The sequence below is a fragment of the Acanthaster planci genome, linkage group LG15 (assembly GCF_054643075.1).
Source record: "Acanthaster planci isolate LZ-2023a linkage group LG15, COTS_SCS, whole genome shotgun sequence".
Lineage (NCBI taxonomy): Eukaryota > Metazoa > Echinodermata > Asteroidea > Valvatida > Acanthasteridae > Acanthaster > Acanthaster planci.
The window spans coordinates 2,582,453-2,608,370 of record NC_141791.1 but is presented as its reverse complement, the minus strand read 5'-3'; the positions used below and the strand labels follow the sequence as shown (position 1 = coordinate 2,608,370).

General features: G+C 44.2%; 2 protein-coding genes across 3 annotated transcripts in view; one reads left to right on the top strand and one right to left on the bottom strand.

Annotated features, from left to right (window-relative positions):
• xpo4 (exportin 4) overlaps positions 1–25,918 on the top strand; it is a 50,082-nt gene that overhangs the window by 16,273 nt on the left and 7,891 nt on the right. For both annotated transcript variants that reach the window (XM_022226209.2, XM_022226208.2), the window contains exons 10-12: positions 24,384–24,560; positions 24,914–25,056; positions 25,368–25,519. In XM_022226209.2, the coding sequence (XP_022081901.1) occupies positions 24,384–24,560; positions 24,914–25,056; positions 25,368–25,519 (472 nt within the window). The remainder of the gene's footprint in view (positions 1–24,383; positions 24,561–24,913; positions 25,057–25,367; positions 25,520–25,918) is intronic.
• On the bottom strand, positions 9,413–13,313 carry LOC110974511 (tyrosine-protein phosphatase non-receptor type substrate 1-like). The gene has a single exon (XM_022226210.2). It carries the CDS (start codon positions 12,779–12,781, stop codon positions 10,883–10,885), a length of 1,899 nt encoding a protein of 632 aa, XP_022081902.2. The 5' UTR covers positions 12,782–13,313; the 3' UTR covers positions 9,413–10,882.

The following is a 25,918-nucleotide window of genomic DNA, read 5'->3' as shown; positions in this document are numbered from 1 at the left end:
GTCCCGGGGTGGACTGGATATTTTAGCCGGGGCAAGTTCACTTACCCAAGTTAACAAGCAAAGATTTGATTACTTTTCTTTTTTATTTGGTTTTATGGACCCAAAGCGATAAATCACACAAGAATGGAATTGCAGGTTTGGTAGGGACTTTCATCTGGATTAATAGAATGCTGTAAATGTGTCGTCCAAGTCGTCACTTTTTTCTTTATTTACTTTAATTGTCTTCTGATGCAGTTGTGAGAAGCGGTAAGGTTGGAGGGTTCTTTTTTTTTGGAGGGGGGAGAGGTTTTGCAGGTGTAAACGAGTGGAGGGCCCGAGATGGTTTTTTCTAAATATTTAGAGGACTTGATTTATATTAGTTGATTTCTCGGGTAGTATTTGCCTATTCAAGGTACTTTTCACCTCTCAACAGGATCACACATCGTTTTTATCTGCTCTTCATATTTTCTTTCTTTGAATTCATGAGGGAGAAGTTTATACTGTAGGCCTACAAGCGTATTCTATGCATCTTTTCAGTTTGTGACAGAGTAGGCCTACTCATTCTTAATTCTGACCTCCAGATCTATTTCAGTTTGAATTTGGGCTTAAAATGTGCCTCTGAAAACCACATCAAAGATCTTTCGTCAGCCTCAAGACATGATCATTTATTACTTTTAATCCAGAAATTACAAACTAATTTGTGGTACTTCCAAAAAAAACTATTAAACTTAGAAGCAGTACTGCCTTTGCATATCATATTAGAATCTTTATATAGTTCCAATAAAAAAAATCCCCGTCCTGTGACAATGGCTATTAGTATTACTTGTTCAAACCGAAAACGTGCCGTTAATAATCTGCCAGGGAAATACAGGCACGTTAAGTGAAAGAGCTTCTCTTTTTGCCTGAGAATGACAGCCATCTGGAAGCAGCAGTTGACTGTAAAGCCAGCAATCACCCGTGTAGCACAGGAAATATTGTGTGACATCAATCAGATTTTTTCCCTCTCAAGTTTGAAACGTAAAACCTTCTGTGATTTCTTTCTTCTTTCTGGTTTAAAAAAAAAAAATACGACCCCGGTTACTGACCGGCAGATGTGGAAGGATTTAGTCTAGGGGCCAAGTGGGATAGGTCAAGACTGGCTTTTTCAATATTGTTTGACAAAAATTAAATAAGACGATTAAATTGGGAGGAGGGGGTTGGTTCAGAAGGGCAGTGGGTTTTTGAATTGTGGTTAATTTGGGACGGGGCATTGGTACAAAGATTGCTCAGTTCACCTTTGGTTTGCTGAGCTAAAAGGCCAACAGGGTTTAAATTTCCGTTTATTACCAATCTTGGTCTGTATTTGTGTGGAAGGTCGGCCAATTCAGAATTTCAGACAGATGGATTTTTGCTCTCAGGTTTTGAGCGTGTCATGTCGATGATGAAGAATTTTACTCTCTCCTTGAGTCTGGAGGACTGGTTGCTGGTAGCCAAGTATCCTTCTTGCCAGTAACTTTGCGGATGGGCTAATAGGGTGGGAATAACATGAAGGCAGGGGTAGGGAATGCGTTACCCCATTTGTCATTCATCGTTCAATTCATCAACCACATTTCATACGTCGATCTACATTTACCCACTGGCTCTTGGATTTGAAAGAGTTGCTTTTTGGTCTCGTACCCCGGATGCCCACTCTAGAAACAGGCACTGCCTTGCAATATTGTCAATACCAGACCATTCTACCTGATCAAATCTGCCACTGTCGGCCGAATAATCATATCGTTAAGTCCCACATTGGAGGACTATGGTAGGACACCCTTATATTTTCATGTCCTGGAGCAATTACTGCAGATTCATGGCTGGGGCCAGACCAACTCCGAAGGTCACGCAGGACACAAGGTTACAACCCAACAAAGAACCTTCCGATTTCCCACTTACATAAAATTGAAGAGACCACCTCTGATTGTTTAGACAGCATCATAAGTTACGACAGTGTCATCAAGTGCAGGAGCACCTAAACATTTGTTAATTCTACTTGTCCTGGGAGAGTTGTTAGGGCCCCCCCCTTCCCCCCAGCCCAGGGAACAAAGCCCAGGGTTGTTCCTGTCCCTAATTTGTCAGGCTTCTGGCCCTGGAGAGCCTGCTAGGGTTTTTTTTTCTTTTAAGTTTAAGAGGCAGTCTGAAGGAGCTGATGGATGACTTTGCCTGAGGTCAACTTTTAGGCCCTGAATTTTTTTTCCTTACACAAATCAGGGATGAGGTGAGGAAACTTGGATTCTGTGTTTCTGATTAGGAAAAAAAAATTATGGAGTGAACCTTTTTGACGTTTTTTTACCATTGTTCCAGTGCATTTTCCACTGTTTTTATTCTGATATTGACATAAAACATTGCAAAACTATCTCTCTACTGGAGTTATAAAAATGAAATTATATGTGATTAAATAATCTCGTCAGTTTTTGTCTAGGGTGTCCAGGGGTGTTAACCGTTTTATAAAGTTCCTGAAAGTTCAGATATCAAGTCACAGAAAAAAAATCAGTCTCCTTTAATCCCCACAAATAAATGTAAGGAACAAATGTAGCTGATTTTTCGCCAGAGTTTTGCAATGTTCGAAGCAAGTCTATAACTTTATCCCTTCTTAATTAAATTTCTTTACCAAACTTTCAACACCACACCTACTGCGTCACTCTCCTGGTGACTAGCTCTGTCAAAAAAAGAGAAAAAAAAACTCTTGGTCCAACAAAAGGAACCTTGCACCGTCCCTGTTCCACAAAAGAACCCCTATTCTGAGCTGGGTTATTGAGGGTCAGTCAAGGTTTGCCTCTGCCCCCATATCTGAGCTGACCAACCTTTAATAAGGGTTGTCTTGATAGGTCTTTAACATGTAGGTTTATTTGAAGTCCTTCAGCTAAGAGGGTCAGCCAAACATTTAGGTCAAGGAGAGTAAACCTAGAATTTTACGGGCACTTGTACCTATTTTCTTTTGTTTTAATTAATGTTCTGTATTTCCAGATTAAAGTCAGTTTTCCTATGCCCTTTTATGGGGTTTACCAGCCTAGGGTAGGGTACCAGCCAACCAATTCATATCACCCGAAAGCTTCCCCAACTATTAACCTTACAATATAACATTATAAAGCCACGGATTACAGGTTCCTCCTTTTACACTGCAAAAGGGGGTCCCCCCCCCAAAAAGGACCAAAGTGTGACCCCCATTTCCAGTGCACACGCCCTTTGTTCTAACCTCAGTAATGTTGCAAGTCCCAAATCTTTTCCGCTGCTACTCAAAGAAAAGTCAGTTAAACAGTCAGCACCCAAAATTGGATTGCTGTTGACATATTGACAACAGTACCGACAAAGGACTTTCTTGGATGTAAATACCATGTACATAATGTTATGTTATAAAGTTGGGTTCAGCCACACAGTGACCCAATGTTATAAAATTGTAGAGTTTGTGGATTTGAACTTCAAATTTCAATATTAAAGACACCTGAATACTTTTTTCAAGGAACTAACGTGCATGTACATATGTTTGGACCCTTGGGTCACTTGAAGTTCCACTTTGTCTTTTTAGAGAGGCCTTTGTTTCCTGACCCTGTCCAGCAACCCTCCACAGAAAAAGGGCTTGGCATGGGCCCAGCAAAAATATTTGCATAGCCAGACAAAAAATCCCAGAAATTCGGGCCGACTTGTCTGAATTGATTTGTTCTGGCTAATGTTTGGACCCATGGGAGGTCGACTTGTCACAGAACAGGTGTCAAACAGTTTTGACCGTTGAAACCCTTGAAGAGACACAGGTGTCCAATATTATAATTGGGAAATTTGCTGGGATCGGATTAAAATAAGGAGGGGTACTTGTAAGAGTGTTCCACTTTTAAACCAAGAAGCATCAGTGAACTTCACTTGAAAATGAGTTCTTTATTTCAGGCATGAATATAACTTTACCCCGGATCAGCTGATTTCCTCGTTTTTCACCTCACACTCATGACATTGAAAAAAAATGGAACGACACTGTACAAAGTCTTGTCAAGATTGGAAATTCCTGTTTTTTTCAAAGTCCAAGTTGCATGCCTGTTATTGATATTTTATGGTTACAGGAAAAGGAAACAATAAATATATTTCACTCGACCTGTGCCAAAAATTGGCACTTTTGGTTTAAAAAGTTAAAGAAAAGTCTGGTTTTCCTTGAAAAGGTTACAGTGTATGTCTTGAGGTTCAAGGTGCTCTTTTTTGTTGGAAGGGGGACTGCAGACACTTTCAAAATTTTGGCTAGCATCTCCGCTTTTGGGCCTTAGTTTGCAAACCTATTCTTTTTCCAAATTCTGCAATGTTGACAAGAAATTCTAATTCAGTGAGCTGGGATTCTGTGTCATCTCAGACGTGGAAAAATTACAAGAACTGTTTTTAGTGGTTTTGAAAGCCATGGAGGATTAAGACAGCCAAGTGAAGGCCAGTCTTCAGTTATTGGTTGCCCTGCTGAAGCATATAGACCCCCAAAATTCTTTGTGTGAACTTTCGCGCATGTTTTCAGAGAACAGCAGTACTGGGTGATTTCAGGGTTGGTTTTTTTGTGGTTTTTTTTTTTCATGCATGTGGCTGTCACTTCTACCCAAGGCCACCATTTCATGGCTTGAAAGACAAATGGAAGGGATTGGAGTGTCAGGATCAAGGGCTTTCTGCTGGTTTGTTTTAAGAAGATTACCGGATAATGGGGGTTATAGGATTGAACTCGCAGTCCTATGGTGGGTAAGGGCCAAGGCAGAAAGATCCAGATTTTAGGGGTGCTCCTTGCTCCTTTGAAGCCAGATGCTACGAATGCGAATGGTCATGCATTTTCTATTTTAGCTGAACGCTGTGGAAGGCCGGTCCGAGATTCTGATTGAAATATGCATGTAATGTCATGCATTTGCTAACTACATTTCAGTTCCGCATGTTGTAATACTGAAAAGTTTCACTTTCTTCATCCAACCCAAGTACCAAACTACTACAAATCCATCAGAATGATCTCTCTGTACTTTGGGTACCATTTGGCTATCGCACAGTGTTGAGGTAACCCAGATTCCAGAGGGTTCTTGGCTAACATGATGGACTACATCCCGTCAGACGCTGTGACGAATGTTCCAGTGGCAGATGCTGCAACTCCCAGGGGAGAAATTTCACCTACATCTGCGTCAAAAGATATATACACCTACAGTGTCAAATAACTCTTGACAATAAATGGGATTGTCCCATCCGCAGTCATTCTTTGCTTGTTGCTGGATTGTTCTTGTGAATGTCGGTCTTTGTTGCCTGCGTTCTTTGGGGAGTTTGTTCCCTAGGACATACTGAAGAAGCAACACAGCACGGTTCAGCTGTGCAGAGGCCTCAACTGGCGCATTCCCCACTTTTTCTTCTGTGGGGAGGGACGGATTGGGAATTGGAAATTCCAGATCAGAGTGGGTTTTACTTTTCTGGCCTTATTGCAAAGGGTGAGAGAGTCCCTTGACTTGAAGTGCGATAAAGGATCTTTTGTTTCATTTCCCCCTCGTTTCTTCCTTTGTTACCATGCCAACAGGACAACAAATCCAGAAGTTGAGCTGCAGTGATGATGCACGATCATAGGGCCCATGCGTCATTTTCATGCTCACACTTCCAGCAAGTCCCGAGTCCGGAATTATTGTGTTGAAACACTTGCCTCTTTTTTGCGTCAACCGAACATTTCTGCACTTGTCCACCCACTGCACACTCACACACATTTGGATTTATTTCCAAAGGTGAATTGCAGATTTCATCAAACGTAGGGCTCATTTCAAGTCAGCGATACCACTTGAGAGTTAAAAAAAACACCTTCCCCCTCCTTCTCGCCCGCTGAGTTAAGTTGTCGGCGTGTCGGCGCCGAAACAGCAGCTCTCTCATCAGCATGAACCAGATTCTAACGCTTAGTCAGTGTTGCAGAGAGAGAGAGAGAGAGAGAGTTCAAGGGTTTCCAACCCTGTGGAAGTGTCAGAAACCAAGAATTAGGAGAAGAGAAGAAAGAGCTCCAACCCCTAGCGCTTATTGGGAAGTGCAGGTTAATTTGGGCACGTGGAAATGAAAGGAGGGAATGTGGAATATTTTCCAACAGAAATCCATTCTTGGAAGAAAAACACGAGTGGCCATCAGTATCATCGTCGTTGGGACTACACACACGTTGAATAACAGCTACTTTGGTTACATATTTGTTAAGGTGCAACTTTTTTTTCCTACTGCTCGGTTTGGAATTTACTAAGTAGAGAAATTGTCCCTTGAATGCTGGCCAGCCGAGACATTGTTGATCGTTGTCTCAAATCCCCTTGAACAGTCACCTGACAGATTGAAATTCAGGATTGTGTAACTGGCATGCCAAGAGTTGTTTCTCTCCCGACAGCGATACAAGTGGAAGAGAATTGGGAATCGCCAGAAGTGTGCTCGTTTTGGTCGGAATTAGTAGGGTTGTTTTTTGCGTTGTTAGTGAGGGCCAGATGTTAATAAAATCCATGGACGGGTAGCCCTATGGGCCTTCCACATGTGCAGGCCATCATACATGTACTAACGGCATCTATAACATTTGGTAGAAGTCAGCTACAACGACAGCACTTGAATTTACGTGCAACCTCGACCTTGGGCATTTTCACTGTCAGGGCTGGAGTTCTTGTGATTCTGAAATCTAATGAAGATCTTTCTAGAGTATTTACTCACATGAATTGTGATCTATAAGAGCATTTCTTTCACACTGTCATTGAATGTGACCGAAAATTTTTCCATCCCTCCCAGAAGAGCTTTCCGGCTTTTGAACAGTCCCAAAATAGAACCTGACTGCGGGCTGGAATAATTTTCACCGCTTCTGCCCTGAGGCGAGGCGGACTTTGCTGCACATGAATGGGTTTATCATGGGGCCCTGCAGGCCTGTAAACTTGACCAGCCTCGGCCCAGCAAACTTAGAGGGTGGGAGAGGGGCAGAAGGAGAGAGTTGGAAAGAGATAAGTTGAAATTGATGGCATTCCTGGCAAAGCCTTGCATGGATTTCTTATCAGGTTGAGAATGTCTCTTTAAACACCTAGGCATTTTGACGGCTTGTATTACCATCAATCGGACCGGGAGAATTTATGCTGTTTTTGTCTTTCTCGGGGAGGGGGGGTGAACTGTTCTTCCAGTTTTCCAGTTTTATTTGATTTTCCCCAAAGAGTCACTGTGTACTTTTGGGGGGGTTCAACTTAGGTGCTCTGACTAACAGAGTTGGAGATTTTTTTTTCTTGTCTGAAATTGCAATCAAGTGATCAAATTTGGAAATGTTGTCAGCATGCCTGTGTGGTGTTACAGTTGTCCAGGTCATTTAAATTTTTTCTCTGATTGAAGTCACGAGATATTTTTGTATACACTCACGACCTTGGAAAAAAATCATGTTATTTCATTTGTCCAGTATTGCTTTCCCTGTTTTTTTTCCCTTCCACGAATTCCAGCAGAGTTTTTGTCAAGTTATGAAGATGGGCGACCAAAAACATAGCCTGTTTTTCTATTTTGCAGACATTTTAATTGAGCTCTTCCGACATCTTTGTTTTGATGTTCCGAGCCCCAGTCAGAGTTTTAAAGGGTTGCTGTATAGGACGAGATGGACAGGATTGTTGAAATGCAAGTCAAAGAGTTACTCCTTGCCGTCTGTGAGGGACCGAAATATGATCAGTAAAAGTTGGTGTTACTCTGTCCTATTTTTTGTGCCACCGTTCCTGCTGGAATTGCCGATCAGTTCTGAACGACGCATAGAAGAAAAAAAGTGTCCGAAATTTCTGCACCAGGAAAGACCACGCTCCGCTGGAGCGTGCAGAATGAGTTTGGGATTCAATCTCGCTTCGAGTTACAGGACTTAACAGGAAACAGATGTCGGAAGGGGGAGGCAGAGCAAATGCAGGCTTCAGATATCCCTACACAAGAAATCAAAGAAATGCGAGAACACGTAGTTGACGAACAGCGTGCTATTCCACACAGAGCAGGGTAAATTCGTGGTCCATCTCTTTTCAGCGCGCATCCCTCGGTTAATTATAACCGAGACAACAGGAAATTGATCCACTCCGTGAAGAGGGGTTAATGAAACTTTTCCGAGACTGACGGATGGGGGATAATGTTCAATCATGTGACATTACCAAAGTCATGCAAGATGTTTCAGTGTTGCGTGTAGTTATCTTCTAAGAGGTCAGTGGCATTGACCTTTTTTCTTTTTTTCATTAATAATCCCTCCTAAATCTTTCTTTTTTCTGGTTTTGCAGCCCCCTTCTTCCCCGAATCCCAGCATCAACTCAAAGCTTTTCTGTAAGTCGTTAAAGTGCTGAAGATTAGTACATATTAGGCAGTGATTATCTGGGAAACACCCCCCCCCCCTTTCTTGTTGTTGGGTCTTGTTCCCAGATCCTGAAAGTTTGGTTTGCACACATCAACGGTTAAGGCAGACCGCTGACAGAATTATTTTGCATTGTTTTGGAAGATTACCTGAACTGGGCTCATGGAAAGCTTGTTGGAAGTCGTGATGAGGTTTGGCGGAACTTCAGAATGAGATTCTTTTCACAAATTCTGTGTCGGCCAGTGAAGTCGGGAGGAATTTGTTGCACTGTCCAAAAACAACAACATGAGCGGCCATGTTCCTCATTGAAAAACACATCAGATTGTGCATGATCGGACACGCATGTTTTCTAGCCTTCACACCTCTTGAGCAAATAAACCTGGATGGTGCGGAAACCTTCAACACGACCTCTAAAACCAGTAGCCAACCCAAACACAACTGTACAGTAGTAATGCAGTTTCTAGGGGGGGGACAGATCTCTCCATGAACATTTAATGACCGTGACCATTTCTGACACTGGTTGACTTCACCTTCCTTCCTCCACCCCTTCCCCCCACAAATATGGCATTTTTGTCGATTGACAACTCCCAAACGGAGCTTGTTCATATTTTTTTCATTCAGATTAGAACTAAGTACATGTACATGGATACTATACAAGTTTCTTGTTTTGGTACATGTACATGTTTTGTGTCACTGTTCCCCAGGAACACAGACCGAGCAATGTAGGCCTACTAGTGCATGGACATGTAACGGTACACAAATGTACAGGAAACCTCTTTCTCGTGTCATGTGACGCATCAAATGAAATCCAGAAAATTTTTTTTTAATACACGTACATGTTGTATTCACGTAGCAACATTCATTTTTCACCAGGTGCATTTACAGAGTAAAACTTACATGTCACCTGACCGTTGGAAAAGGCTTGAAAAGCCTGGTGACCTTTTTATGCCATCATATGACTGGCAGAAGTATTTATCACGCTGTTTCCAAAACAAGCATCAGTCTGAAAACAAGCCCAGTGCATGCACCATTGGCAGCCAAGTTTTTGTCCAAATATCTTGCTGCTAATTTTTTGCCGCTGAGATTAGCATCTTTAAAAATCAGAATTAATCAAGACGTTCATTTTGTTTTCAGTTGTTTTTCTGCTTTCCTTGACTCTTAATTTATTACAATTAATAGATAAAAAGTGTTACTGTACATACTTTTTTACCTATGCACAGTCACAGAAAACAAGTCACTAACAACAAAAAAGATTACTTGCTGATATGAAAGTGTCTTTACAGTCAAATGTTAGAGTTTGGTCCTGGTTCCACAGTTGAGCCTGGAGGCCACAGTTTCCCAAGGCATGGCCTGCAGGCATTTTCAGGTTGTTTATTTGCCCCTTTGCAAAGGATTAAGTGCCCTTGCACAAAAGAAAATGAAATTCCAGGCCCTGAGAATGGTGTCACTTATTGTGTAAAGAAACCTATGTGTTCTAACTGTCATGCACTGCATGCAAACTTGAGAATACACTTTTCTTTTTAAAAGGTGTACAAATCAGAGCAATATGGTAAACTCTCCATCCCACATTTGTGTCCCGGTCTTACAAAGGAAGGTCAAAATCACCAACTTGGGTCAGGACCAGGGGTGAGATTTCTCAGCTTTTCAGCTGATTTCAGCTTCTTTTGTTTTGAATTTCAGCTTTTTTTTTCTCACTGGCTGTGTACAAAAGTAAAGGAGATTTTCACAGTTTAGCTTCTTTATGCCTTTTTCAACTGTTTTCAGCTATTTTTTTTTCCTTGGTCAATCTCACCCCTGGTCAGGACTTGCCACTATCAAGAATGTGCATAAATGTGTTCCTCAAGTCCCACTTTAGGAGATTTCTCAAAGTGTGTCCTTACTCAAGACTTTTGTAAACCCGTCGCATTTTTAAAGTTTTGTCAACAAACCTCCAACCCAAGTGGTAGCCACAGCCATGGCTTGGTGGAAATACTGCAAGACCAAATGTTGAATTTTAGCCAAATTTTAGATCAGGGTTCACACAGTCTGAAAACCAAGGCCTGTTTAAAGTATAACGGCAAATGGATGAGATGATACTTGGCTCAGAACAAGTCATGACACGTACATGTTCGTTACCGTTTAAGTTAAAAGCAGTACAGTGTTGAAAACATTCTCACAGAATAGTTAGTGATTTCAACAGGCATGTACATATACGTGTTGGTTCAGTACTGGGGTAACTGTAAGCTCGTTCTTTTTCTAAAAATTGTCCTTTCCACCTGTCAAAGTTCTACTGTTGGTTTCAGACAAGAAATTGGACCCTAACTCTTGTCCAAGAGAGAGTTCTATGTGACTCTGGCGAGGGCACTGCAGTGTACAATTCTTTTCTAACTGTTCTTACAGTTTTTGTGATTAACATACAGATGACAAATTTCGGTCAGTTACTATCTGCGATAAATTCTCTGCTGTACGTGTCTGTCATATAAAGATGTGAAAAATGTTTGAAACTAAGTAACTTTTCGTTCGTGACTATGTACGGGGAAATATACAAGACACATGTACCGATCGATACCGATGCATCTACATGTGTATTTTAAAGTTAAGTTTATTTACAAATGCGTCTCATGTTCAGTATCCATTAAGAGACAGACTTCGTCCGTGGTGTGTGGGTACCGGCACGTTCTCATACAGGCCCTCCACCGTCCCTTTATGGTTGAACTTGTTCAACTCCGCGTACTGCGGGGTGTGCAGAAACTTCTGGTGGAGGGCGGGTCGGGAGGGCCTCATGGGAAGGGTCTGGACATAGCAGCCTCGGTGGCCTCGGAGGTGGTCGTAGTGCATGAGGTCGGCAGGGACTTGCTCAAAGTTGAACGCGTTGGCCTTGCAGGACGAGTGACCCCAGGTTTGGGTGCGCAGGGCGCCGGAGGGGGTCTTGGGTGGGTGGAGTCGGAGAGTGTGGGAAGAGTGAGGCGGCAGTGGGGGAGGGGTGGGGGGCACCTCCTGGTAGATGGAGGACTGGTCGTCGGCTAGGGTGCCCGAGTTGCCGCGGGTCAGCGTCTGGTGCTGATTAGAGGAATTGTTCCCGGAGTGGACGACCACGTGTAGGGTGGCTTGGACTTGCTGTTTCTGCTGCTGCTGTTGCTGGGTTAATGAGGGTGCTGTTAGGGTGGCGCCCTGCTGCATGCTTTCGGTGTCGCTGTCTGCAGTGGACTCATACAAGTTGAGGGATTCTTGGTGAGCGATGGCCCGGGCTGGGGAACCGGTGGGCTGCTGTACGTAGTGCATGGTGGTGAACTTGGAGTCGCGGCGCCGCAGGCGGGAGCCAGACTTGGGGTGGCAGCACGTCCGCGGTGTGCAGACCACAATTGCGATCATGGTCGTCATGAGAATAAAGGCACCGAGTATCAGGTAGACGAAGGGCCGGACGTCGAGATGCTGATTTCCTGCCACAGAGACGATGCCTTTGTTTGGTGGGTCAGTTTTGGGATGTCCGGCATGAGAGATGGTCGGGAAGCCAACGATGCTGTCCATGTCCAGAAAAGTGCTGACGTTGCCGAGGGAGCCCTGCATTCCATGGGCCGCGCACACAATGTGGATGTTCTGGGAGAACAGCGATAAGTCCGTCACCTGGACGGATGTGCCGTCGTTTCCAAGAATGAAGCCTGGGGTTGACGTGGTAATCCGAGCACCATTCGCATACCACGTATAATTGTACATGGCAACCAACCCGGTAAGGTTCATATTTGAGTTGCAAGTGAACACGACACGCGGGTCCTCGCGCCCGCCATGCTTGGCGACGATCTTCTGCGTCTGGATTTGGAGTGGGGAGACGATGCTGAGGGGACCAACGGTACAGTTGCGGGGGCTCTTCAGCGCCAGCCCCGAAGCCACGCAGGTCAGGATCTCCTCGCTGTCCTCCAGTGCCAGCGTCTTGTGGTAGACGCTGATGGAGTGGGGGTTGAAGGTGAAGTCGGCCACCAGGTTCTCCCGCCCCTGCATCCACTGCAGGGCAACCGAGGGCCGCCCACCATTGGCCTCGCACACAAATGACACTCGCTGTCCAACCATCAGAGGACCTGTCCCCTCCCGCAGGCGACAAATGGGGTACTCGGGGGGGGGCCTGATGACAATGTAGATCGCCGCGGGCGGGGAGAGGTAGGAGTTGGCGTGAGATCGCGGGAAGCACGTACACTGGTACTCGCCGGCGTCTGCCTCCGCCACGTCCTGAATCTGCAGCGAGTAGACACCACTGGACCGATTCCCGAGGATAGAATAGCGTTCACGGACGTCCGGGGACAAGCGGTCGATAATGCGTCGGTTGCGGCTAATGTAGACCTGCTGGTCGGAGCGGTACCAGAAGACGTTGCAGTGCGACAGGGTGGTGTTGCGGAGAATGCAGGGCAGGACCACCGTTTCTCCCAGCGCAGCGTTGGTGTTCTGGGGCTCAACCCTGAAGGGATTAGCCCCAACGTGAGCCCCGCCACAAACCAAGGTCACAACCAGAGCCCAAATGAACGTCGCCTCCATTTCCCAAGTACACTGTGGTGATATCACTGCCCACTGATGTCAAGAAAATAATCAGCTCAACCCTTTTCTTTTCACCAGCAAGTAAATTCCGGCATCTTTGGGAAAACTTGAGGGTGCCGAGTCTGTCAGTACCCCTGGCCTGGGTAAATGAGACTACCTCTCTGCCAGCCAAAGCTTACTCAAGTAATCTCCCCTTTCTCCTAATGGCAGGCTTGATGAGGAAACAGCAAATCCTTTCCACCGACAAATGTTTTTAAAAATCCGAGGGGATGGAGCTAGCTGTCCTTGAGTTTGGTCGGTTGTTCACCTCAAAACCCTGCAGCAAGTTGAGGAGATCTGACATCGGAGTTCAGTCACAAAGTGCAGTCCAATTTTCAGCTGCTGGTCTTGCTTTTCAAGTAGCCTTCAAGTAGCTTTTTTATTTCTAATGGTGAAGTGACCAGAAATGCTTTGGTTTGTGGTTATCCAAGAAAGGCTAACCGCTACACTGATGATGGACTGCGGTGTACAGTGCAGTTTGTTCCCGCATAGAGAATGCACAGCATGAGTTTGTGCACCAAAGCAGTGTCAACCCACACACCCCCTGCCTGTGAAATGTCAGTGACGGACAGCTCAGTGGGAGGAGCCCTGACCGCATGATAGCCATTAGCCACGCTGGGAGCACACAGGGTCCATTCATCATTATCACTGCTGGATGCCAGGGGGGTGGGGCCTGGCAACTTTTTCTGCTGGACCGTACCATAGGTGTGAAGTTTCAGGGGTGATTTCAATTTGAGCTGTCAATCTAGGATGGAGTCTTGGAACTGTTCTGAATCCCCCTCAATGCATTTCTCTTGATGCTCAGAAATTGAGAATGGGAAAAGATGTCCTCTACAGAATGGTTGTTTGATGCAGAAAGGAGATGTTAGGTTAATTTAAAAGGAATGGATATTAGCATGGTACATGTCTGGTCATTTCACCTTTCATCACAGAGTTATATGTGCGAGGTACATGTACAGTATCTTCAGACTGCTGTGCGCATAGGTTACTCTGTGGTTCACCAACAGCATGCCACCTGTCATTTTTGTGTAAACTGACAAATTTTTTATTCTGACCCATTCATCACTTACATTTTATACATAAGAATGTAAAATCCAAACTTTGTTCACTTTTCCCAATGATGTAATTGGCCCCAATTGAGGGAGAAATGTACTGTTTGTTGGTCCCTGGGACTTTTCCAAAAACTGAACAAATCCGCGATGGAATAGTAATCCAGCAGTTTTGTGTTTTTGGCATTAAAATCAAACTCTGGACTTAAAGCTTCCTGGAAATGCACAATTACATGGATTTTCAACCTTAACCCTAACACTCCTCAATCCTTCACCTGTTGGAGGATTGAGTACTGTCAGGGTTAAAATTTTGTGAATTTTCGGTGAATTTCAGTACATTCGGAGTAAAAACAGACAATACTTACTACAGTGACCTGATAAACTATCCTAGTAGAATCATTCACAAAGACGAAAAGAGAATTCAGAGGAGTCGGGGGAAAGCTGAATTCCAGACTCGTCAGGAATAGTTGACCAGTTCAAACTCATGGTATTACTTCCATTGTGCATAAGGTCCACAGACTCGTAACGGGCACTTATAAAATTGGAAACGTAATTCCCAGCCATAAAAATTGAAAACAGAGTCCTGTTTTGTCAGCAGTATACTTTGAGTATGTTTTCCTTCTACTAGATGTGCACCACTGCACAGTTTCATTATCTGGCATCAGCGGGACATTTGGGTCGGTTGTACAAGGTCTGTCGGCTAGGGCGAGATCCCGAGATCCCCCGTCGGGCACGGAGCTTATTTGTGTTCCGATGATTTTTTAATCACACTTCCTCCTTTTCGGTTGGGTGTTGTCCATTCGTCCCTGATATCATCAGGATTTTGGTAGGGAGTCAACTGTTGGTTCTTCCGTTGTTGTGTCATATCACAACGTTAAAGCTGTTCCTTCGCGTTGGATTTGGATTGGATGGGAAGTTCTGATTCCAGGTTTTATAAACTTGCTTTGCTTCTCTGAATGTGAATCAGGTGGAAAGTTTGTTCCATTTTGTGCCTTGTTTGATTGATTCATCTCTGATTCAATCATTGGTTGTGTAGTCCAAAGTAAGCTTTACCTTCAAGAGAAAAATCTTCCCCATTTGAAACTGTCATACCCAGATTCAATCCAAATTGGCAATTCTCACTCCCTGACATCACAAATATCACCATGAGCCAATGTTTACCGGGTTGATCACTTTACCAGACACTTTATTCTTTCCTCTTTTTTTTTCATTTCTTCACAAGGACAGTGGCGAGTAATTTGATGATTATTGGTTTTCAACCAGACAAGTCGTAAATCAAGGGGCATGACATTAGGGGTATAAAATGACATCCTGGGAGAGAGACTGGAGTGGTATTAGATAACGGGGCGCGAATTTTAAAGGGGCCGTCACTAGTCTTGCTAAAAATTTTTTTTCTCTCACAGAAAAGTCAGAAACACAAATTAACACCTCGACTGGAAACTGATGTCATATGAAATTTTGACTCCTGTGAAATCTGGTCTCTCTTGCCCTATTATGTGAACTCAAGTCTACTCACGCTGAACTGCTTTCTTATTTTGACTACTTGAGCATGCACAGTGCAACCGGTGACTGTCAATTACTTTGAGATTGAAGTCCAAGTTTGATACTTTTGATGGCCTGAATAGCGATGAGCACATTCAGGTGGACGAGCTGGTTGTGTATTCGATACAAAGGACCCACAACTTGGGGAAAAGTTTGAGCGACGATGATCCATTGAACAGCGGTCGATTTTCCTCGGTAACCTTGGTAACAAAATATACCGGGCAAAATTCACCCATGTTGAACTCACTGTAATTTTCATCGGAATGTGCACAGACTTGTTATGGGAGGTGCACACTTGGGCAAGTATCAGCCTGCATAGAATCTGTTTTATTCGTTTTGCAAGGTTGAGCAGACCACAGTTACCTCAATATCAAAGTTTCAGTTGGTTGAGTTTTTACATGTATATGGCTCGCTTTTTTGTCTCCACCGCTGAATTTTCTGTCGATGCATCTTTAACCTTGAATATATCCTTTTTAATGGGCTTCTGCTCAAATGTTTTGAAAGGAAAAGGACATTATTATTTCCCAAAGCAAGTCAGAGCTGCCAAAACAACCGGCCAGATAAGGAGCCATAAATCATCCCAAGGAGGAAATAACTATGTCTGGTTTCCTGGTTGAGCTGTTTACCAGAGTTTAAAACACCTCATTAACAGCTGTTTCCAAAACATGGCCAAGAGATTAAGGAAGCAAATAGGACTTGATGGCCTTGTTCTGCCATGCCGATTGAGTCTGTCAGTGGCCTGTGCGTGTTTTCTGTGGAAGAGAGAAGCTGTGGTGTTTGTTGTACCTCCAAACTCGCTGTGACTTCCTATTCTGTGAATTTCAGTCCCTCTAAGTTGAGATCCCATGGGTCAGGCACTGCACCATTTACTTAGAAGCAACAGATTGCTTCGTACCAAGCCAAATTTGGGAGGATTTTCATTTGGTCCTTCACTTAAAACATGCAGAAATGATTCTCAGTTGACGTTGAAGCCCTGGATGATGAGTTGATCATGGGAAAGATGAGGTCAGATTTTTCAAATGTGCCACCCGTTTACAGTATTTCTGATGTAGTTTTTTTTTTCCTACTTCCTCTGTTTGCGGAGCAAGATTGCTAGTAGGACCCGATCACAAAACAAGTTTTTTCTTCCAAAACTGAAATACTGGTTCAGTGCTCTCCAGTGCTCTTCAATGGCACCGCATCATGCACAGCTGGTCAGGACGCCAAATCTGAGATTGCTCTGTGTGAATCATACCAGTTGGGGTCCCTCGAACACCTCTGAAAATCAATCATCCCCGAGAAGGAAACTTTAATTTGCTCTGCTTAAATGAATAAATTAAAAAACCAACATAAGCCCTGCAAGTAACAGCGGCAGATTGAGTCAGTTTATGCTTCAGGAAGCCCATTTCATTACAACTTCCTAAAAGCGGTTTGAGTTTTTCAATTTTTTCTTTCTTTTTTTTTTCTTTTTCGGCACGAGTCTCTTGGGGGGAAGATTCCCCAATGGTGAGGTATAAGTTTTCTAAGTGTTTCCTGTTGTTCATATCCTCTTTGAAGAGGCGTGGTCGGTTGGGTAGATTTAGGGAGGTGGTGGCATCCGAAGGTTCATTTTTGGGTGGAGGGCCACGCCGGGACCTGTCGTGCTGCAAGTCAGAGTCCTGACCCCATCAGTTGTTTTTGTCAAGGTAGAATCTCTACCCACAGAGAGGTCACCAGACGCAATATTATCCTCATCTAGCCACCAATCCATCTCTCATGGGGACAGGCAAAATTAAACTATTTGTTTGTACAAACTTGACAAATCCTCCATTTTACATAAATTTTCAACACTGGTGAATCAATTTTTACATGTACATGAATTTACATTGCTTACCTTGGGTGCAGTGAAAACTTCAGGTCTCCATGGACTCAGAAAGTACCTCGGGGTATCACTTTTAAAAATTTGCCCTGCTCCGTGGCCAGCCCAGGCATTTTTTTTTTAGCATCAGTAGATTTTTGATGTATTGGTTTTATTCTTCCATGGTTTGTAGTGATGTTTTTTGTTTTTTCCTTGATCAAAGCATTTGCCATTTGTCTTTTTTGAAATTTACCACCCACACTGACCCCCTATCTCTTCCCCCCCTCCATTGTATCATCTTACAACCCTCTTGAGAGGTCTCCTGATAATTGTGTCATCAGACTTCCTACTCTGTGACCAATCAGTGGCTAATTAACTGGCCTCCCTGGGGGGCCCTCAGCTAGGTTGGGTCTTCCCCCAGAGGAGTTATCTTGTCAAGGCTTGGGACACCCAGGACCTTGCCCATTCATGATTTGACGGTGATAGCATGAAGCTAGCAAGGACCCAGTGAGCGTGAAGGCATCTCCTAGTATGCCTGTGATAGTGTACATTGTACATGTATGTTGATCTTTACTTCTGTGGTCTGTAAATGCGTTGCGAAGTCCAATCATTGTAAAATTGCTCCAGAGATTGCATTGGCACAGATCACCCATACAGTTTGAAGGGGACCAACGTAGGCAATATCCCCCTCCCCCAAGATACCTTTGTGGGTTTTAAATAAAGTAGAGAAAGTCCTGCCTTGAGTATTTCATTTGTGAAAGCCCTAACATGTAGCCTCTCCCCTCAGAAAGGCCAAGGGAGGTACGGGAAAAACTTGAGAATGAGATTACCTCAGTTGCTGTTAACATTGTGCATGGAGGAATGAAACATGGTCCTCCCTGCATTCTGGAAGGCTCAGCCTGTGCATGATTAAAATCAAAGGGTCCAGCGTCGGCTCGTTGCCAGTTCCCAAATCCTCCATATTCGTGTTGGGGTTCAACTCCGGCTGCACGATTTTTAGGTCCCTGCTCTGCATGTATTTTCAGATACAACTTAAACAGAGATATTTTACTTGGCTTGGCACTGAAATCTTGGCTTTAATACCTGTTGTCCCAAGGCTAGAAACTTCCCGCCAGCCAAAGTGGAAGCCGAGGTCAGAGTTGACAGAAATTGGTGGTAATTCTGATGGAGGGTCCTGTGATATCTTGGGCCACAGGCCCACCGCCCTGACAATTACCACAGAACAGAGGAGAATGCCAAGTAGCCAGGTGCCAATGAGCTGTGAGCTCTGTGATTCTGCACAGCATGCAGCATGATGTCACCATGCTGCCCTCTCGGCCCACCCACCAAGGGAAGGCAGACTTCCTCCACTGCTCCATTCTCCCCCCTCTTATATGCCCCCATAAAAACCAGACATCCCAGCCTCCTGTTTACATTACTATTGAAGATAGCGCTGCCCTGATCATCGTCCAACTGTTTTATTGCCACTACTGTCAGCCTCCCCACCAGTGACCCTGTTTTGTTAACCCCTAGGGATCGATGGAGCGTTAGGAGCCCACTTGGTGTATTTTGACAAGGCCAGCCCCTAACCCTAACCTAGGGAGTACCTGTGACCCCTACCATCTCAAGTGGACTATCACCAAGGTTGTTAAATACAAAGCAAGATCCTGCTTCTCTCTAAAAAAGTAACAAATCATCCCAATCCCAGTCCCAGAGTACTGTACTTTCCTGGGGGGGGTGGAGGTTTGGAAACCTGTGTCTGCTTCAGTGTTTGTCCTTGTGCTTGATGGGTTTTCATTTCTCTGTCTATCTCCATGTCTGTGTGTGGCAGTGTAGCATTGTGGATTCTTGGAGAAAACCTCACATTTCTTCCGTCTGTAGTTCAGCCAGTGCTTTTTCCGCATTAATTATTTTTCAATGTTGAGCCCTAGGGGGTGCCCTACTCAAATGCTCTCTTTTCATTACCACTGAGAGCAAGTGCACCTTGGCCGAAACTATGTGGACGGTTCAGGCCTCAGGTACCTGACACCACAACAAACATTAAGGCGTGAAGCCAACAAGTGTTGGGTGAGTTGGGAATTACTTTGTCTTGCCCATGTACACCATTTGCAGAAATCCGTAAACATCTAATAATTGTGTATGTCGTAAAATTTATTTATTTTTGTTTGCAATTATTTTACAAGGATTTGATTTTATCTAGAATTTGTGATTTTGTGTGGCCTAATTAAAGAAAACCGGAAAAGCCAGACGTTGTCCATGTCTCATTCTTCTGGATCTCCTTACCTGAGGACACTCGTCCTCTATCCTGAAGAAATAGCACCGTTTCTTCCCCCCCCCGGACGCTGCCACCGAGTGTCGCCAGCAATCTCACATTTCCAGTGGTGTTCGAGAAACACAAACAGAAGACACTTCCCCACAATCTTATTTCCACAATCTTATTTCCTCACAGATAGCAGACGACATTTTGAGCTCATTCAAATTAATGTAGACTTAGCTACAAATAATTGAAATTTAAGAAGATTGAGAAAAATAGACTCCTTCGTTCTCCAAACACTCAGCGAACTAATGCAACCAACAACTTCCGACCTTGTTTACTCTGATCATTCTTCACATTCCCTTCCTTTTCCAGAAAACTCATCTGCTCTAGTTCTACTTTCTGAGCTGACCTCTTGACCTGTCTAGGCCTAGGGGGGTCACTCAGAGAAGAGGTCGCCGCCGGGCCGGTAGGCGCTTGTGTTACCAATAGTCCACTTCATTTTGTGTTGAAGTAAACACTTGACTTTAATAATTGCTGGCCTAATTTCACAGACTTAATCCTCTGGGATGTGTGTGGGTTTTCGTTGGGGGTATGTGTGTCTGGGTAGGGGAATTGTTTTACTGATTCTATTTGTTTTTTGTTAGCCTGATGTGTAATCAAGCATTTTGGTACAATTTCACGGCCAATTAAATCTCAATTTGGGAAGAGGTTCTGGTGAGGTCTTGCCGGCTCCTTTCTTTTTTCAAAGAAATTCAATTTGGACATGAGAAGATCTTTGTCACTGGCACAGAAATTTATCTAAATCTAATGATTCTTTGGTATGCAGAGCGAGGAAGGATTTCTACAATTCAGGGTAGCCTACATTGCCCAGGACTGGGATCTTAATAGTGGACATGTGATACCTTTCATCGGGTCGCCTGGTTTCAATTCTCAACTATTCACAGTTGCAGTTTAGATGGCCTTCAATTTGTAAACTGCCTGGCAACAGTTGCCCAAGATGATTGGGAAGCAATTTGTGTAGAAAATGGCCCAAGTCTTTTGGGCTTTAGGGAAATTAAACCACCTTAATATCCAATTTCAAATGAACTGGGCATTGACTTTACTGTTTGGTCTAAGGTTAGTACCATTTTTCCAGCATATGTTCACGTCACCGTGTCCTCACAATATGTGTGCCTGTCACATGGCTATTCTCGCCGTGTTCTCACAGTGCACATGTGAAAACTAAATGTGTGCGTTTGTGCGATCATTCATTGTAATGTAGCAGCGTTCAAGTATGCTTGTGTGTGGAACCATGGTTGAGGTATGTTTCTTCTGCAGCATCGGGTCCCTGATTGACACGAGTTCAGTTCAGCGACTCTTCCATCGATTTGGCTGTTCTGGTCTTTCGCTCTCTGGATTGCAGTTGGCCGTGTGCATGGGCCATCGTTCCCTCTGTGATGCTGTCGGACCTTTTTTGTATAATTCAGCCGCAGCGATTCATTCTTTGCATTTTTCCCCCCAAAATGTCAGCCACGCTTCGGAAGATGGGAAAGAAATTGGTGGAGATTAGTCCGTGGGCCGAAATTAGAACGGCGCTGGTTGTTTAGTGACTTTAGCAGTGGAGAGCCCAAACATGTTTTTGCTATTTCGTCCCTAATCTTGCAGTTCCGAAATTGTACCAGTCAAGCACCTGGTCAGATTCTTTATAGATCCATTGACCATATGTTATTGTAACACTGGAGAATGGGCACCGGACCCGAGGCTACAGCATACTGTGATGGTGAGAAGTTGAGTCTTGGTTTTTCAATTTCGGGTGTCACTTTTCAGGAAGTGCCAATAGGTCACAACTTGGGCCAGTTTCTTTCAATGAGCGCAATTTTGTGTGATTTGCCCTGTTCCTAATTTGGCAATTTGGCACAGACTGGTTCTTATTCCTCATTGGGTTGAAGTTCCACCCCCAGTAAGCTTGCAAAATTTCCCTATTTTTACGAGCTTTCCAAAAGCTATGAGCATAAAGCAATTCCAACATTGCCATCCACCAAACCAAAACAAAGTCTTACATCAAAGCATGACTTGACATTGAAAAGTGCCGATGCAATGGATGTCTTCATCCACAATAACACTTGGCACATGAGGATCTGCGATAAGCAAATGTCTGAAAAGCCTCCTTTCCTTCCTTTCCATGCATTTTTGCCACTTGCTCACACGCACCTCTTGGCATTGACGAATGAACACCTTTTTAGACGGGTCCCCATCCTGTTTTGGTCATGAAACGGACTTAATTCCTCTCTGTCCCTCTTCCAATTTTTACACCCAGGGCCCATGAATGCACCCCTTGTTCTTGGTTTTATTGTCGTGATTGCTTCCTAATAACAAAAAAGAGGAGGGGGGGGGACTAGGTCAGGCAACCTTGGGCTCTTAAAAATTCTGAGCTAAGACATTGATGAAGTGTGGCCTGCTGGAGCTATTCCAGAAAGCTCTGTCTTAATCGCTGGCCCGATTCTGACCCCAGGGCACAGGAAATGATCCTGGGTTCTTTTTTGCTTTTCTGCCACTGCTTCCTGGCTGCTTGAAAGTGTAATCAAGGCACTGTTGGATTGGTCAACATGCTTAGGAAAAAGGGGGAAGGTAGATTTATTTTTTTCATGATTGGGTTAACGAGAGAAATAAACCTGTCTGCCTATTACTGTTGAGAAAAAGCACTTTGTGTGAAGCGCCCCCAACTTCAAATGTCTTCATGACGAGAGGGCAATAACGTAGAGCCTGCTCAGCAAGTGAATCAAATTCTTACAACATTCTCAAAACATTTTTCCATTTTGATTTCCAAATTTAACATCGCAGTAAAAGCTTATAGGCCTTTTCTAAACTCAGGTTTCGTTGTTGTGTTTTGCCTGTTATCAATTTTGTTGAAATATTGAATACTTACTGGCATCGACAACACTGTCCCTCGGTACTTAAATGGATGCTGTAGCCACATGAGAACAAACCAACATGAGAAGGTATGTTTTGAGAAGAAAACTCATGGTGATCACTTTACGCGAGCGATGTGACCACTGCAAGCAGTCTGCTAGTAATAGCTGATGCTCAGCAACTGTCCAATCTCTGAGGGAGTTTACCAGTCCAATCATCCTGTCAGGATTAATATACTGGGGTTGTATTTCCCGGTTGGGGAAGAGAGATGCAAGGAGCTTGTGTCGTGACCCCAGTAAAGCGTACTGAAAGGCAAAAGCCAGCAGGTTCACCGGTTAAAGATGCAGCGTTTTCGAAGATTTTTTAGACATGGAGAAAATGCAAGCAGTGTGTTGTTGACAGGTTGATGTGCAATGGATAATAACTTGTACCTGTCCAAACCTTGCAGTTGAAGCAGAACTAACTTACAGCAGGAAATTTAGTCTTTATAAACAGCAATCTTTCTCCGGTAATAATCCTCTCTGCGACAGTTGGACAGGAAAGACGGTAGAATAAGACTAACTCACTTCGGAACAGTTTATGTTCGCATGTGCAAAACCTGAAAACAAAACTTCAACACGACTGTGGTGATATTAACCAAGAAGGTATATTTAACAGAGCCTTGAAAGAAAATACTCAAATGAAAGTAACACTCAAAGCCAAGTTACACATCATTCTTCCTCACCTCAACCATGAGCCAACTCCGCAAAAAAAACAGACCCCTTGTTATAAATGGACACCAACAAGGAGAGGGTCCAAGAACCTACATGGATTACCAATTTCAGTCTTTTCAATTACCCATGGTCCCTGAAGCAACTCTGGCGTTCAGTTCCTGGCTAAACTCTCCTCCATAAACAAACACTTGTCTCAAGCTGAAGGGGAGGGACGCCAACACGAGGAGGTACAATGGAGACCAGTGTTTGCCAAGTTTGCCCCTTGGCCATTTCTGAGGGGATGACCTGAGCTTGGCACTGGTACAGATGTAATAGTCTGGGCCCTCAAGGCCGCTACGCAGTGATGGAGGGAGATTGATCAGCTAACCGACTCGCCTTGAAAATGATACTGGGTTTAAACCTGCACTACACCCTGAATAAAAGCCGGATTGTTGGGCGATAAAAGTATCAGAGATTGTTTGATTTTGCTAACGTTTCCTGATTGTTTTACTCAAGGTATACCTATTATGTGCCTCAAGTGTTTTACACGCTCAGTTTGGGGGCAGTGACCACTAAAATTCACCAGTTTCGGGGAAGTTTTCCTGGGGAATTTTAGCATCAGTACTGCACCCAGGTGCCCTCCCCACAAAAAAGGCCTCATTTGCTTGCCTCAGAATCACCTGTTCCACAGAATGGCCTTTCTTTTCAGTGTCCCAAGTCCCTAAGAAAGCAGAATCTGTCCTGTTTTTAGGGCCCCCATTTTCAGCACCCTCTGTCAGTAGTCTTACATTCTGTCACTGTCACAGGGTGGCAGCATTGAGGTGCCTAGACTTGAAATTGAGACCAAAAAAAAAATTCCTGCGATGAATAAAGCAGGATTACAGCTTGAAATCAGGAGAGTATTGGACCAGCCGCACAGGATGAACACTGCATACCCCCAGAACTGTGGGGTTCCACGTTTGCCGGGCTCTCGCGACGTCTCGCGGACGTCCAACCCTGCAGTTCTGGGGATCAACACCGCAGTCATGGATTAAGGTCGGTTCTAAAGAAATAGAACATTGCCAGAGTGGACTACTACTCTGATTGGTGTCTCACTGAGTGACCTTGATAGGTCTCTGGCTTTGTGGCCTCCCGAGGGCGCTGTTTACAAATCTCTGTACAGGAGGCCTTGGCCCGTCAAATGGCTCTTGCCAGTATGGAAGCTGATTTCCAACACAGTAACCTGTGTTTAATGGTATATACATGCAGGTTCAATAAATGGAAATGCACCCTTTTTTTTAGCAAGCCGGGACTGTAACTTTCTTGTGCGTTTTCCTCACCTTTCTCATTTTCTCCCTAGATGCACAAGGACGACCAGCAGTACATGGAGGCTTATGATAAGCTCTTGGAATGTTGGATCAGCCTGTTGGAAAACTCCTCCAAATTTCCTGACGGCTACTTCAAGCCTCATGCCTCCCAGATCTTCAACCTGTACCTTCAGTGTCACCTGGGGGCACCGGATGGCCTCCGCAATCTGGTATGATGATTTTTTAATTTTATTTTGAATTGATTTGATTCCATTTGATTTTATTCTGATTTGAGGTGATTCCATTTGACTGACTTTTGTGTGGTTATTGTGTCACCATTATGGGGCATGGGCATCATACAAAAACCTTTACTCGATTTAAGTTACAGTTCTGCGACATTAAACAGACTATGAGAGGCAACTGACGTGTAAGCACCAAAGCCTTCTCTTTTCTGTAGATTCAGAGTCGCAATATCGTATTTATCATCCGAAAGATGCGACCCTCTGCGCCGCTCTCACTCACAGTAAATGTACGAAGCTGTAGACTTCAATTGTAACTCTACAGATCTTCCCTCCTCCCACAGAGAGAAGACGGAGAGACGAGCGACGACGAAGAAGACATCAACGAGGTGGAGGAGGATGATCGGGAGCTGTTTGAGGAGCAACTGAGCTGCATCGGCGTCTTGGGGCGGGCCGTACCGGAGCACAGCATTCCTCTTCTGTCAAAGTAAGTGGTTGGGGGGCAACCCTTTAACCTTCCCCTGAATCCAATCTGGAGCAGCATTTCTTCCCCAAGTTAGGTCAATCAGTTTTTTGGGTTGGAAAGCAACAATATATTAAGTAACATTTACACATCTGTGAAAATTAGAAAAGGGGCCGATCAAAAGTGGCCACGTAATGGTTTTCAAATATCTTGAGCATGCTATCTTCTGCATTGGTGCGGTATTTTGTATCTAACTGGAGATAACTCTTCTCTCCAGTGGATCAAAGAATCGGACAAGTTTTTTGGCACCAATTTTCTTTTTTTTGTGTGTACAGGATTCTGGAGGACAGGGTCACCAGTCTACAGTCCCACCTGATGAGGTTGCAGCACCACAGGACGGGAGCCACGTCCAGCCACAACCTGGACCTGGACATGAAGCGACTGCATTGTCTCTTTGAGGACCTGCACTGGCTGCTCCTCATCACAGGTGCAGTTTTCCCCCAAACTTTCTTCGAATAGTTGAAAAGTCAAGTTGAAGTGTTCCTCCTGGAAACATGGTGCAAGGTGGTTCATTTGTTTTGAATGGTCATTTAAAAAGTGGATGACACGGAACGTTTGGTGGTTTATTTGACCGCGATCAACAGCGTTTGGTGGTTTATTTGACCGCGATCAACAGCAAACAAAAAAAACTGACCATGGCCCAGCACGTTTTGCATCTAATGTCACCCTCTGTTGCTTGTTCGTGACTGTGACTTTACTTCCAAGTGGCTCAAAGCATTTCTTGGTCAGCACACATATGCTGTGGTGTAGTTGTGTTCTGTTTTGGAAAAACTGACGGTCAGTATCTGCCTAGTTTATGCGAAATGAAAGTTCTGAGTAAATGGAG

Bases quoted from the DNA above. Each gene is read 5' to 3' on its own strand.
- LOC110974511 (XM_022226210.2), bottom strand. From the start codon at position 12,781: ATGGAGGCGACGTTCATTTGGGCTCTGGTTGTGACCTTGGTTTGTGGC.